The 14,117-nt window shown below is 39.8% G+C and overlaps 1 protein-coding gene across 1 annotated transcript in view; it reads left to right on the top strand.

The window, feature by feature from the left end:
- GLB1 (galactosidase beta 1) overlaps positions 1 to 14,117 on the top strand; it is a 40,042-nt gene that overhangs the window by 8,578 nt on the left and 17,347 nt on the right. Inside the window, exons 2-10 of the mRNA XM_063407514.1 lie at positions 1,465 to 1,634; positions 7,240 to 7,390; positions 7,677 to 7,737; positions 8,537 to 8,631; positions 9,814 to 9,994; positions 11,177 to 11,235; positions 12,116 to 12,237; positions 12,319 to 12,359; positions 12,832 to 12,944. Coding sequence (XP_063263584.1) covers positions 1,465 to 1,634; positions 7,240 to 7,390; positions 7,677 to 7,737; positions 8,537 to 8,631; positions 9,814 to 9,994; positions 11,177 to 11,235; positions 12,116 to 12,237; positions 12,319 to 12,359; positions 12,832 to 12,944 — 993 coding nt within the window. The remainder of the gene's footprint in view (positions 1 to 1,464; positions 1,635 to 7,239; positions 7,391 to 7,676; positions 7,738 to 8,536; positions 8,632 to 9,813; positions 9,995 to 11,176; positions 11,236 to 12,115; positions 12,238 to 12,318; positions 12,360 to 12,831; positions 12,945 to 14,117) is intronic.

Here is a 14,117-nt window from a genome sequence, read left to right as displayed (position 1 = left end):
ATACTTCCTTTAAATTGTTTCAAGATAGACATGGTGTCTGTCCCTGAGAGCGTGTAAACATTTTTTGCAACATTCAACAGTTCCCTGCCATGAATGGAACAAGGGTCTTTTCCATAGGCCTCTTGATGTAGTTAGTCTGAATGAGGGGGCTAAATTCCTCTTACAGAGGGACACCACAGCAATTTATTTTGCCTCTCCTAATTTCCAGGGATAATTGCCTTTTAATGTGTAAGACGATTCTATCCATAGTGATGCCTTTTTTTGGTTTCTTTTCTGTGTTGTGTTTGGTTTCTGAGTTCCACTTACTCATGATCATTTTGAAGCACTCAGCTCTGCATTAGTGCTGTGACTTGTCACAGTGCCCCAGAGTGAAAACGTTTGAAGAACATGAAACATCTGCTTGGTGTCTGTTGGAGGCTGAACAGTTTCCTTCACAGGTACACACAGAACAATTCCATCCTAGTGCAGGGTGCCCAGCCATCAAGATGCAAGTCATAAATGAAAGATCAGGAAAAAGTCACATATATTTAAATTGAACAGGAAGTAAGCAGCTGCACGTACCTGTGCATCCTCTGCAGCAATAGTTGGCTTGAGGCCTGAGAACCTGGAGTTACTACAGCAAAATAATTTCCTATAGAGAATCTCAACCTTTGAGTTACATTTGTTCTGGAGCAGTTGGTTTGTATTTCCAGATTCTCTGTGGTCCTGATTTTGGAGAGGTCTGACATGCCCATACCTTTATTGAGTCAAGATTTATTTATCTTAATAATGTTCAGTAATCCTAAGAATGGGTCCATGTTAGTTGAAACATAGCATAAAAAGCTTCTGCTGTGCAGCACTTGGTAGCCCCTTGCTTTTCCTGTTTTCCTGCCAGCTCCTTGCTGTATCCTCTCATATCTGTTGTTACACGTCCACCACACAATTTCACTTGTTCACTGTTGGCAGAATGCTTTCAATTGCTATGTGCGTCTAGGACATTTTCCACAAATGGTTTTTTAGGTTTTCTGCAAAATAATGCCTTTGTTGCAGATGGAGCATGCTGTTGTCTTCCTCCTTGGAGTTTGTAGTCTTGAAATGATTGTAGTGTTACCTCAGTTGTTCTGTTTAATGGCAGTCTAGGGATGGGCATATTGCCTTAGCAAGTTCGTCCTCCATTTTTCAGGAGGGAGTGTGTTTTCTTTGAACTGTACCTGCTAGTTTCCTTGTTCTTTCATCCTGTAACACATTGCACTGGCTCCCTTTTGCTGATTTGTTGTGCTGATTTGCTGATGTGTTGTGTTGCTGATGTGTTGTGATTTGTGGACTGTATATAGCTAGAGGAAAGTCATTCACCATCTCTGATTTTAGGACCATTATATCTTCTATTGTAGACAACCCATAGATGTTGTATAGCCTGTTCTCTGTGTCTTTCAAGGCAGAAAAAAATGATACTGTGTATTTTTTTGTTGCTGTTTTTGTGTACAGAATGTACCTGAGAGGAGTTTTGGGATTGATTATGATTGCAACTGCTTTGTCAAGGATGGGAAACCTTTCCGTTACATCTCTGGCAGCATCCACTACTCGCGGGTGCCCTCGTATTACTGGAAGGACCGCCTGCTGAAGATGAAGATGGCAGGGCTTGATGCCATTCAAACGTGAGTAGCTCTGGACTTGCCAAGTGATTTGTGGTCCTGGGAGCTGTACGAGAAGTCTTTAAGAGGAATGCTACTGTTGTTACTTGTTTATTTTTTTTCCAGTAATAGGTGAGGAAGTGGTGGGGAGGTGAAGGGTGGTACAGGATGACGTTTAACCACATAAATGGGAGCACCTGGGCAGGTTGTAATCAGCAGTCTGGTTCCCTGATTATAGGGGAACACCTCTTGCTTCATAACCCAGGGTGCAAATGTGACCTGAAATAGTTGTTGGACTGTGAACTTTGGCAACTGTGGAACAATTGTACATGCTCTGCCTCTGCCAGGGACACTGTACACCCTGGTCAAAAGGCAGACTAGGTGAGAGGACACAATGTGTTAATTCAGCCTGGGTTGGTATCACCCACAAGCCTTGAAAATGCTGGTGAAGACTGCAGTAACATTTAAAAGCTATTTCAAGCTATTTCACTGGGAGCATTTAAATTTAGATAAATGGATGGGAAACCAGGTGTACTTCTTTAAAAAAAGTGTAAACAGCTTTCAGTTTTTTGTGTGTGTGTACAAAATCCTTAGTCCATTTTTCTTGTCTTTTCTCCCTGGTAATGTACTTAATTCAACAGATGAGGCACAGATTAAAAAATAATTCAGCTTACTCTTATTTTTGCCATAGCTTCCTTGACAAGGGGAAGTGGTGGAGATGTGTAAGGCACAGTCTTTGCAGGCCATGGTTCTAGTTCCCAAACAGGTTTGATTTCTTTACTTAAGTCATTGCAAGGCTTAGAGCTTCTCCTTGAAGCCACCTGCTTTTGTGCTATAAAAAGTGCAGGTTCTGACAGCGCAGAAGGGAGGCTCAGTGGGAGTGTTGCACCACCTCTCCTTGAAATCTGTATTGTTGTTAGACCTGCAAGTTGCATGGTTGTTTTGTACACTTGGGGATGAGACTAGGCAGAGTTAGTATGTGAAAAACAGTCAGCAGGGAAAGAAAAAAAGTTGAATTTTTCCAAATTTAAGGTTCTCTATTTTTTTGCATATCTTAAGACTCCTCCCTGTGTTGGGATGATGCAGTCACTCTCTGGTGAGTGTTTTTTGTGGTTGTTTTTGTTGTTTTCTATTAAAGACTCAAGTTCTGTCTTTGCTCTCATTAATAAGAGTAATGGGATTAAGTAACACACTTGCTTGGGACTGGGTTCCTCAATTTGCCTAAGTAAGTACTTTTTGCTGAAATAAGAGTAATTTAAATTTGACCTGAAAACTATATCTTTTGGTGTCTGGCTTGGAGGTCAGACAGTGGCTGTGTCCAGATAGTGGCTCTGTGACTCCAATGATCCATAGTGTCTCATACTTCCCTCATGTCTCTGATTAATTTTCCTCCTCTTTCCAGCACCCATGTGTTTTCAGTGTCCTTTGTTCATTTCCAGCTTTTTCAAACAGTCCTTTTTTTCTTTTTTTTTTTTTTTTTCCTTTTCATGTCTCTGCTTCATCACTGGAATTTGGAGATAGGAATAATTTCTTTTCATTCCCCTTGTCACCGTTATTCAATGGCAAAAATGCTGCAGGGCTGGTTTGGGTTTTTTCTTGTTGCTTTGTCACTCTTCATTTGAGATCTCCCACCAACAAGGTGGATTTTTCCCTCCTTCTTTTCTGCTTTTCTCCCTTGTTGAGATCTCTTACTGTGCTTTACTGTTTTGCATTAATGTCTTTCAGCTGTGCAGGAAGGAGTGAAGACTTGTTGCTTTGCTGGTGCCAGCTGATCTCTGTTGGTCTTGAGAGAGCTCGGCTGTGTCTGTTTTGGCACAAAAGGTGCTGTGCAGCTGACAAGTGGTTATGGCACCTGTGGCTTTAGGTGTTGTTGCTGGATCACATCATAACAGCTTCATTAGCCTCCTTTTGTTTTTCTAAGAGCATACTGAGATTCTTTGACCTTCTCTACCATTTTTGCTCACCTCTGGATTTTTTCTACGATGGCAAAAGATAAATCTAATAGTGTACTTTAGAAGCAGCAAATGCTCTTGTGCCTTGCCTTTTCTACAAGAACCAAATCCATGTGTCTTTCCAGTTGACACTAGTCACCCTCTCTTTCTCTCCTGATGCTAAAAAAGCACCTCACTGACCAAAAACCCCTTTTGTTTTCCTTTGAAGTTTGCCAATAATCAAGTCTTACTGCTCTGGATTACTTGAGATAAAGCTATAAATATTCATACTGTCCCAAAGAAATTTTCTGTGATTTTGGTAAAAAAATGGAAATCGGTCTGTGTGATTGGGGTTTTTTTCCCTCTTCTTCTGCATACTCTTTCCTGGATCAGTAATATTGCTAGCAAGGGACAGAGATACAAATTGTGTGAAGTGATTCTGGAATGAAAGGGCTGCAGCACTGCCAGACTTTCTGGCAGAGTGTGGTAGTTGGACTCCCATTCTTGAGGCCGTCTCTGAAGACTGTGATTTTGCTGCTTGGGATTTTTTTCCATAAGATAGGGAACATCCTGCTATAATTTGAAATATGGGAGCCTTCCTTGTTCTTATCAAGGGCTTCCCAGTGAGGTTTATCACTTCCATGGAAAAAGGATCCTTGCATGATGGGATTGTGCTTTTAAGTACCTTGTGGACAAAGCCAACCAGACATGTTCTCCTTCCTATTCTCTGCAGCCTTTTTTCCAAAAGGCTCTCTATGCCTTGGTGCATCATTCATCTCATGGCTGAGGCAGCAGCTCCTCCTGGGCTCCGAACAGCTGAAGTCAGTACACAAATATAACTTTTCTGCACCTGATAGTGCCTTAAGCAATAACAGAACATGAGAAAACAAATGACAGTAAGCTTGATCTTACGTTAAAGCCTAAGAGATCAAGGCCTATCCCTTCTAAAGAGCCGGTTGAAATTTAATGTTGTGGTTGTGTGACGTCCCAGAGGGCGGCAGAGGAGCATGCTGAGGAGCTCATCCCCACTTCAGCAGAGGTGTCTGGTCACACAGTTACCTGTCCTTGTTTTCAGTTTCTGAACTGTGTCTGCCGGCTGGAAATGCGTGCTGGCTGACAAAGGCATCTGGGAAGCACGGAAAGTTTGGGGTTTGTTTTGCACGGAGCAGATGAACAATTTGCCACTAGATGGGGCTGAAGATATACATAGGATACATAGGCTCAGCGGAGACACTTCCTGGAAGAATTTGCAGTTACCTTTACAGGCTCCTAGGAAGTTAAAGAATTTGAGCATTTGATTTGTCTTGCTCTATTTGTTGACTAATGAGCAAAAAGGTGTAAACCTGTAAAAAGTCCTTTTATGAAGGTGCTGCTGTTTAGAATATGGAATATTTTAATTATTTAATATTTAAACACAAATTACTGTTTCTAAAGGCTCATATATGAGTATTTAACTAGAATGCTCATTTATGAAAGTAGTATAATTTATTTAATTTTACTTTATTAAAAAAATCCCATCCTGGCATTACAGAGGGAATTATCTTGTGTACTAAGTAAGATGAGACTTTTTGCCTGTTGATAATCTCTGGAATAGGAGAGGAAAGCTGTGGCTTCTAAAGAAAGGAAGGTTATAGCATGAAGCTTAGAAATTGTGTGTAAATGAAAAGGAAACTCAAATACAAAAAAAATACCATATTTCAAGTTTGAAAAATGATGAGAGTTTCCTTTCTAAATTCATTATTTTGTAGCCAAAGCAGTACAGGATTAACCAACTGTAAATTTTTACAATGTTCTGTAACAATTCTACTCATTAAAGGTAATAATTTCAAAGTAAAATTATTTCATTTGAGAACATCACTAGCTGTAGAAAATACACTGGGTGATTAAAGTGTCTTAATAACAATTTTTAGACCAGTGTTTGAAACAAATTTTTATCATGATTCATTATATATTAAAAAAAACCCAAACGGTTTCAAATAAGTTTTTTTGTTGTTCTTCTTCCCTTTTTCTCTGCTAGAATCTGTCTTTTTTTTTCCAGTGCTGTGGTCAAGCATGTGACATAAATGAAAACTATTTCTGGAAGAATTTTTCTGTCTTCTTCCATCTTGAGCTTGAGGGAGCTGGAGAAACCCTTTCATCCTCACCTCAGACAGTATTAAGTGTATTTAAACCTTAAGTCATGTTTCTGAACAAGTTCATTAAACTCTCCAATGATTATATTTTCACATGGTTCATGTATTCATTAAATGCACATGTAGTTTGTGTTACAAGTGAGTTAATTGTGCTTCAGAAACAATTAGATCAGCTTGACACAGAAATAAAATATACCATGTAGAGGGAAAAATCTGCATTTTGATGCCCGAGTGCATTGCTTTGACTCCATCCTGGCACACAAATTTGAAGCTTTATCTTTTCAAACAGAGGTTTAAAATTTTGGCATTTGAGATGCTGTAATATTCAGAAAGGTTGGAAGATTATTTATTAAGAAATTTTTGTATTTCATGTTCGTGTGTATGTCTGTGTATGGGCATTTAGTAGTGTACTCATAAGAGGGTTCCTGTTTTTCTTCCTTATTTAGAGCATTGTTTTAGGGACTTTCTTTCCCTCTTGGGTAGTTTCTACAAAATTAAATGTGGAACATACTAACAAACCCAGGCAGTAAGAAAAGTGTCGCCTGAGAGGATCTTTGCTTGACTAGACAGAGTTCTGTGAATTTTAGAAATTTTAGAAGAAGGAGTTTTCACATTCACTTGAATCCTTGCTCAGGTTGTACTCGTGTAATTTTAATCTGTCTGTGCTAGACTGCCACTTAACACAATGGCAAACAAAACACAGTTGTCAAGCAGGGATCATCAGCTACAACATTACTCATGGTATTTGGTAGATTAGTGTGTCTTTGTTATCTTGCAACCAAGTGTACTTTTTTTATGTCTGTGAGATGTTCTATGCTGAGGTTGTGGTCTCCTAAGTCCTGGAGGTAGAAGATAGGTGTTCTTTCAAATGGTGATCCCCTTGTTTGGCACCTTTATTACTCAGTTGAAATTAAACTTTACTTTGTCCAAGCTCTTGGGCACCTTAACATCTATCAACTTAATTGTTATTTCAGTGGTGGTTTTCCAGAACTTGCGTTGTTCCTGGTCAATGAAAACTTTCAGGACCTAGATGCAATATCATTTGAGGCTTAGGTGTTTTTCAAGTTCTCTGCAGTGGCAGCTTCATAGACCTGTCAGCCTGGTTGGTGTTCTCTGTGCAAGCTGGGTGATCCATTCATGAAGGGTCATGTGCTGTTTTGGGCAAGCTCGTTCTTGGCCCCCTCCTTCACAAGTGGTTTACCACATCCATCTCTTCATCGGCTTCCCACCACTATGCAGCTGCCAGCTGCCTTCCCAGCTTCGAAGCTGTTTATTTAGTTTTGGAACAGACATCATGGTTTCAAAACAGCACTACCAGAACCTGTTCTGGCTCTGATAGGGACTCCTGCAGACATAACCTGAATTTCAGCATTAATTTTAATGCCTTCTGCCATATGAAATACCTGACAGTAGAAAGGCCCTAGAGTTACTCCCGTCTTTTACTGATCCAAAGGATGAACAGCATTACTGATCTCTGGGGCATGTGCAATAGCAGTGCAAATAGTTGTTTTTCAGAATTCTGGTTTAGTCTCAGTTTCCTAATGGAAGGTGATTTTCTCTTAATAGGTATGTCCCATGGAACTACCACGAGCCCCAGATGGGCACGTATGACTTTTTTGGTGGCAAAGATCTAGAGTATTTCCTGCAGCTTGCCAATGACACTGGACTGCTTGTTATCCTGAGAGCTGGACCTTACATCTGTGCAGAATGGGACATGGTATACAACCTTTTGTAACAACTCACCTGTAGGGTAAATCTTAAAGTAGACAAACTTAACTTGGTGTATTCTTAGATGAGAGTCTTTAGTGTATTAAAATCCATGCATCCTAAGTGACTTCTTACAATACAAACTTACTCTGTATTTGTTTTTTTTTTTTCATTAGGAATTACTACTTTCTTGTAGAAAATCAGTTTTCCTGTCTCAGTATATGTCTTGATAAAAGGACCAGTTCTTCTCAGGTTTCCTAAAAATGTCACTGAAGTGTTTCCCTTTCTTTTCCCAGGGAGGTCTTCCTGCTTGGCTGTTGGAAAAGAAATCTATTGTTCTCAGGTCTTCTGATTCAGGTAGAGGCATCAAAAAAGGCAATTAAAAATACACTGTAATAGCAAAGCAACTTGCTGTTTGAGGCCATTACTAGATAATTCATATTTCAGCTGAAATTTTCTTGTGAGTAAAATCTTCAATACTTTTAGTTAGAAGTGTGCATTCAAAAAGTGTGTAGAAAAATCAAAGTAGGGGAGAAAGTTTCCAAAGTATTGTCAAGTTGGTGCCAAGAGGGGAATCATTGTCACTGCTGAGGAAAAGACAGGTGTCTTCAGCTTTGGGATTTTTGGGTTTGCCACAGCCACTCATAATGGGGATCCTTCTTGGCTGGTCAGTGTGCAATCCAGGACGAGTTACAGCATTCTCATGTGCTCCTGTTAATGGACCAGACATGGAAGAATAAGATGAGACAGGAGCTTAATGTGCATCTAGGGGATGAATATATAGATATCATATCCAACTTCAGTTCTGCTGATTGTGGTTAAATCAACTATTTAAAACATAGTACGTAGATCAACAGTTGAATTTGTCTTCCTGTTGATATGTGTTAGGACAACCTATAAGACATAATGAAGTCCCTTTGATAATTTTCCAAGTTTGTCAGTATTTAAATGTTTTATTTTTTAGTAAACTGTACTGGAAGCATTTATTAACAAGTAGAAGAGCACATTTGTTTAAGTGTAAGAGCAATCTGTTCATTAAATGCTGTTCATAATTTACATAATTAGAACACTACTTAAAGATGACCGATATGTAATTTAAAACAAAAGTAGAAAAAGGCAGAAAAGTTGTGAAACATGTATACTTTGTGTATCACAGATTACCTGGAAGCAGTGGAGAGATGGATGGGTGTCCTTTTGCCAAAGATGAGGCCTTACCTGTATCAAAATGGAGGTCCAATCATTATGGTGCAGGTAACTTTCTGAAAATCAGATGAACCCAAGCAGCATGAATGCTCTTGCAGACACTCCATAGGTCTTCGGTGGTGGTGTCACAGGTATTTCTTAAATTTCAGGTAGCTGCAAGATTCTGATGAAATACCTTATCCTAAAGAACTGGATCCACTATTTCTAGAACTCAGAGCACTCATCTGCTCTGTCGAAGTTGTTTTCCACAGCTGTATAAAGCAATAGAGAGAACTTGTGTAGCTTTTTAGTTCTGAGGTTTGTGGCAATTCTCACATAAAGCCAAAATACGTTACATGTTGCCTGAAACAATCTGACAGGGAAAAGGGGAATAAGAATACCCTTAGCTAGAAGCAAAAGCAGTATGGAGTAAGCCTAATTTAGCAGCTAACTGAAGTTGTAAATGTTTCGGGACACAATTTTGTATGTTCGTGGTGGGTAGCTTCTGTCCTAAACTCCCTCTAGATGTGTGGGAGTGATTGTTCCATAAGTATTTGATCATAACAAAGCTTTATTTCAATTTCTGTAAACTCCCTGACTGGCACAGGATGGGATGAGATCCTTCTTGTAATATGCCCAAGATAATTTTGTTGAACAGTGTGTTCTGTCTGTTGAGCAGAAGCACTGGGCAAAATTATTCTGTGGCAGAAATACGATCCTTATAACAGGATTTTCAGAAATAACCTTCAGGGTTGGAACCTATTGGATCTAGAGCTGAAAAGTTCATCTCCTTGGAAAAGGGGCAAGATGTGTACCTCTCAGCAGTAGCAGAGCTGTTCTCCCTTAAGTCATTTTTAATCCATTACAGGTTTTTGTGGTTCATGTGATCCCTTTGTAGCTGTCTCTGTTCTGAATGTCCAGTTTTGCTGCAGTTTTGATCAGTTCACAATCTGTTCTAAGGTTTTATTGGTCTGCTTAGGAGGTGGGTTATAGATCTCAAATTTTAACAGAGACTGTATTATGATCACTGTAGCAAAGTAGGGGCTTTAGGGAGAGCAGAATTTTGCAGGAAAATGGCTTATCTCTGCACAGTGAAATACAGGTGAGAGGAGTGAGTCTTCTGCTCCTCAGATCTGGAGTTAAAATGATGTTTTCAACATTGCTATCAAAGAAGATGGTTGGACTTGTGCTTTCTGTTTTGTTATCAGATGCAGACTGAATTGGCTTTACTGACTTGCTTTTACTCTGCAGGTAGAGAACGAGTATGGAAGCTACTTCGCCTGCGACTACAACTACCTGCGTTTCCTTCTGAAGCTCTTTCGCCTGCATCTTGGGGAAGAGGTGGTGCTCTTCACAACTGATGGTGCCAGCCAGTTTCACTTGAAGTGCGGGGCCCTCCAGGGTCTTTATGCAACAGTGGACTTTGCTCCAGGTTGGAGACTGCTGTTCGATTCCAGAAATTCTGAGTTCTGTGTGTTTGTGGCAGGACAAACTGACTTGCCAAACTTGCCTGCTTTGTTTAAATGGGCTAACAGGCATTTATGTGTATTTGACATACCCTTAAACATACAAGAATCACCCATGAGCACCAGTTAGAAAGTCATCATCACTTTCTTGCATCTTGAAATCATGACTAAACAATTTACGCTGCTCATAGCATATATCTCCTAAAAATTAGCAATAATACGTAGCTTAGATTCCTTGTATTTTTTTAATATTCTTTTTTGGTGTTGGAGTTTTTTAATGTCCTCTTCTATCCTGGAATCCAGCCATCCAAATAAATTTTTTTTAGCCAGAGTTTGTTAGAAAAAAAAATACTGTTGAAGATCATCATTAGAAATGTATACACTGCTACAATTTGCTGTGATGTAGGCCTGAAGCAATTTGATGGCTAAGCATCAATAGTGTGATCAGAGAATACCCTCTTGATAGGAGAGTTAAGGATTTAAATGTTTGTATACTGCATGGACTTGACAAAATAGGCATAAGGTACAAGAAACAGTCTCCAAGGCAGATATTTTCATTTTTTAAAATTGTGCAGCCTCTTCTCTATGGTATTCTCTCTACAGCCAAACACATGTGGTTAGCAGGGAACTGTTTTCTTGCAAGTTGAATGAAATTGTGAATGTCTTCATGAGTATCCTTTATGCAATGGTGAACCACTCACTAGAGTGGTTATTTGCAGCTACTGTGGCTCGAGCCAGTAGGAGTGATCAAAAGTGAAACACCTCTTTAGAAATTGCCTGGTTTCAGTTCTTCTCTGTAGCCTTGCTAATGTAACCCCACACTTAGACTTTCCAGTGATCAATAGCAATTCTGACACATCTCAGACTTCTTTGTGCTAGGATGTCATTTCTGAGAAAAGCTGGGTTTTCAAAAGATCTATCTCAAAAGCAAAGACATGTATACAAGCATGCATATGTGCATGTATATATTTAAAGTTTTGCAAGTTAAACATCAGAATCAAAAGTATTGATTCCCATGTTTGCTGGAGTATCTTTCTTGTCATGATTTTTGCTAGGCTGAAAGGGAGGTAAGACACCAATTTCAGTAAAATGATGGATCCAGAAAGTCATGGATATAGCAACTCAACTTTATTTCTTTCTGTTTATAGGTGGCAATGTCACAGCAGCATTCTTAGCTCAAAGGAGCAGTGAACCGAAGGGCCCTTTGGTATGTGTTTTCACTTAAACTTTTTGTATCATTTCTAATCTTGAAGTTTTTAATCAGAGAGGGGTTGACAGCAGCCCAGTGAACAATTTTAGAGACCTGTTGATGAAGACATAATTTCCAAGTCAGAAAAAGTGAATAGAGGAGCTTCTCTGTGTGTTTGTCAAATTAACTGCTGCTCTGCAAATGCTATTTTAGTCTCAAAAAGTAATGAATTTGTTTTGGTAGTTTTCCTTGCTAAGACAAATGTTTACAAAGCAGTGGAAACACTAAGAATGGTTAGATGAGTTAGTGAGATACGTGTGTAGGTGGAAGCTAAAAGCAAAATTAAAAGGGCAGATTAGAAATTGCTTCCTGTTTTCAGCTACCCTAGAGGTTTTACAAAACCTGTAGTGGGATGTGAGAACACTGGAAGCCAATTTGACAAAGGGAGAAGCTCCTCTGAGGGGACAAGATTATCTCTATGCTAAAGAGTCGTTTAGAAAGGAGTTTGAAATATTTTTAATTACATCCAGTAATTGTGTATGCTATTCTGCAGAGAATATGTTGGTTCCATCATTTATTTGAATGCCAAGCATCTGAAACACATCCTTGTTGACAGATTCCCAGGAAATCCATACTCTTTGATGCTTAAGCAATTGTTTTCAAAGTGTACCTATAAAATTATTGAAACAATCCTTTAATTCCTTTGACCTGTAGGCTACTGAAAAGGACTGATTTAGTATGTACTTTGCTGTATTTGTAGTAGTTTAAAAATGGCTCAAATTAGTCAAGGTGCCTTTTTTTCCTTCCCTCTTACAGTTAGGAACCTTAATTCACATTGCATTCTGTTCCTGTTCCCTCTTCATGTTTTCCCTTCCTCTTTTGCCCTTCCTCCTTTCAGGTTAATTCTGAGTTTTATACTGGATGGTTGGATCACTGGGGGCACCGTCATTCTGTTGTGCCTGCAGAAACTATAACTAAAACACTTAATGAAATCCTGGCACGTGGTGCTAACGTTAACCTGTAAGTGTGTGTTCAGTAGAGCTTAATTTTGGGGGGATTTCTTTCCCCAGTTCAGCAAAACCTGATTTTTTTTCTTTTTAGGTACATGTTTATAGGTGGGACTAACTTTGCCTATTGGAATGGTAAGAAATTATTTAAATTATACTAGTGGTTGAGAGGAGCTGTTTATGAATTAGGTAGTAATGTATTTTTGAAAGAATAAATTATGCCTGCTTGCACATGGCGAAAGACATGACTGCACTAGCTGTTCTTTGCTTATTGCCAACATGTTTTTCTATATCCACGTGGTGTTTGTCTTTGCCAAGGCTACTTCTGCTTCAGCCAGTGCTGTGAAACAGTTGAAACACAGATGTGTTTCTCTTTAGATTATTTCACAGAGTGGTGAAAGCTTACAAGGACACTGTCCTCCATCAGGAACAGTTTTTTATGCCAAATCCTAAACATCAAGGCCTACACTGAATCTAGCAGTGCAGATTCAGTAAAAATGTAGCAGAGTCTGGCTGTAATTGGAAAGAATTCTGAAAGTGCATACCTTTGGAAAAAAACATCTCTTCCAGTGTTTGTATTGCTTTTCCTTTTTTCCTCCTCCCCTAGGCGCTAATATGCCTTACATGCCTCAGCCCACTAGTTATGACTATGATGCTCCCCTGAGCGAGGCAGGAGATCTGACAGAAAAATATTTTGCCTTGAGAGAAGTCATCGGTATGGTAAGTGTCTCCAGGACATTTCTAGAATGGTTCTTTGAACCATCCCTGATGTATTCCAAACTCTCTTGTTCTTGTGTTGGTGTAAGTTATTCCTCATTTTACTGTTTTCTGCAGTTGGGGGAAGTGAAATGGAACAAGACAATTAGGCCAACCTAACTGAATCTTGTTACAAAAGGCAAAAGATCTTGCACCGCTCCAGCTATTCTTTCTATTCCAATGGCTTCCTCCTTCCTTTTAGAGGAGAAGGATGCTGGTGTAGGTCTGACACTGACATGGTTCAGCTCTCCTTTTTTTGCTGTAGTTGTTTTCTCTGAAGGTCAGTCAGGTGAATCAGCTCACTCAGTAGGATGAGCGCCAGTGCTGCCACAAGGGGAGCAGAGGGAGGTGGGAAGGGTTTGGCTGGGAGTAGAGATGGAGGAGGAGTGTACAGAGCCTTTTCCTTGCAGCATCAGTCAGCCATTCAGTCAGCTTAGGCTCATGACCTGCTGTCAGCCTGATGTGTGCTGCAGATTAGTGCTTTGGCTGTCAATCCCAAGCTTCGTGTTGAGGTTTTGGGCCCCTGTGAGAAAGCCCAGGCTTACTCAAAAGAACACATCTTGGTTTTGTGTTTTCGCAGACTGCAGATAGTGGGTGGGACCATCTTTGCCTTGCTGTAAAATGCACAGTGTCTCCACAAACTGGAGATTGAAGTAAAACATGGAACCTGTGTCTTGGTTTTGAATAACTTTGCATTGGAGGCTGTTCAGATGAGGCTTAAAAACAGGTTCCATGTGAATCCCAAGGCTCAGGCTTGTAGTCGCTATCCTGTTGCATACCAGCAACATTCCTATTCACTAGAAGACATGTTTATTCCGAGAGTGGATCTCCCAAAATGTACTAAACTTGCGCTAGGGTTGAGAATGCCTTTATCTCTGTAACACTGTAGAAGGCCCGCTGTGGATTTTTTTCTTCAATTTCACTATTATCCCTCAGCCTGATGGGATAAATGGATGGGATAATTTTGATGGCCTTTCCAAGGGGAGTTTCCTGTCTTGATACAGCTTTTCTCACCAGAGAAATCCACAGAATTCCTGATTTTGAGTTGTTTTCTTCAAGGTGCAAGACCCCTCTCTGAGATGTAAGTAGTATTCTAGTGCAGTGAGAGAGCCTTGATAAGATGTGACATGTTCACTA

This window comes from Prinia subflava, chromosome 1, assembly GCF_021018805.1.
Source record: "Prinia subflava isolate CZ2003 ecotype Zambia chromosome 1, Cam_Psub_1.2, whole genome shotgun sequence".
Taxonomy (NCBI): domain Eukaryota; kingdom Metazoa; phylum Chordata; class Aves; order Passeriformes; family Cisticolidae; genus Prinia; species Prinia subflava.
Note: the sequence above shows the minus strand (reverse complement) of the source record. Positions and strands in the feature narration are given on the sequence as shown.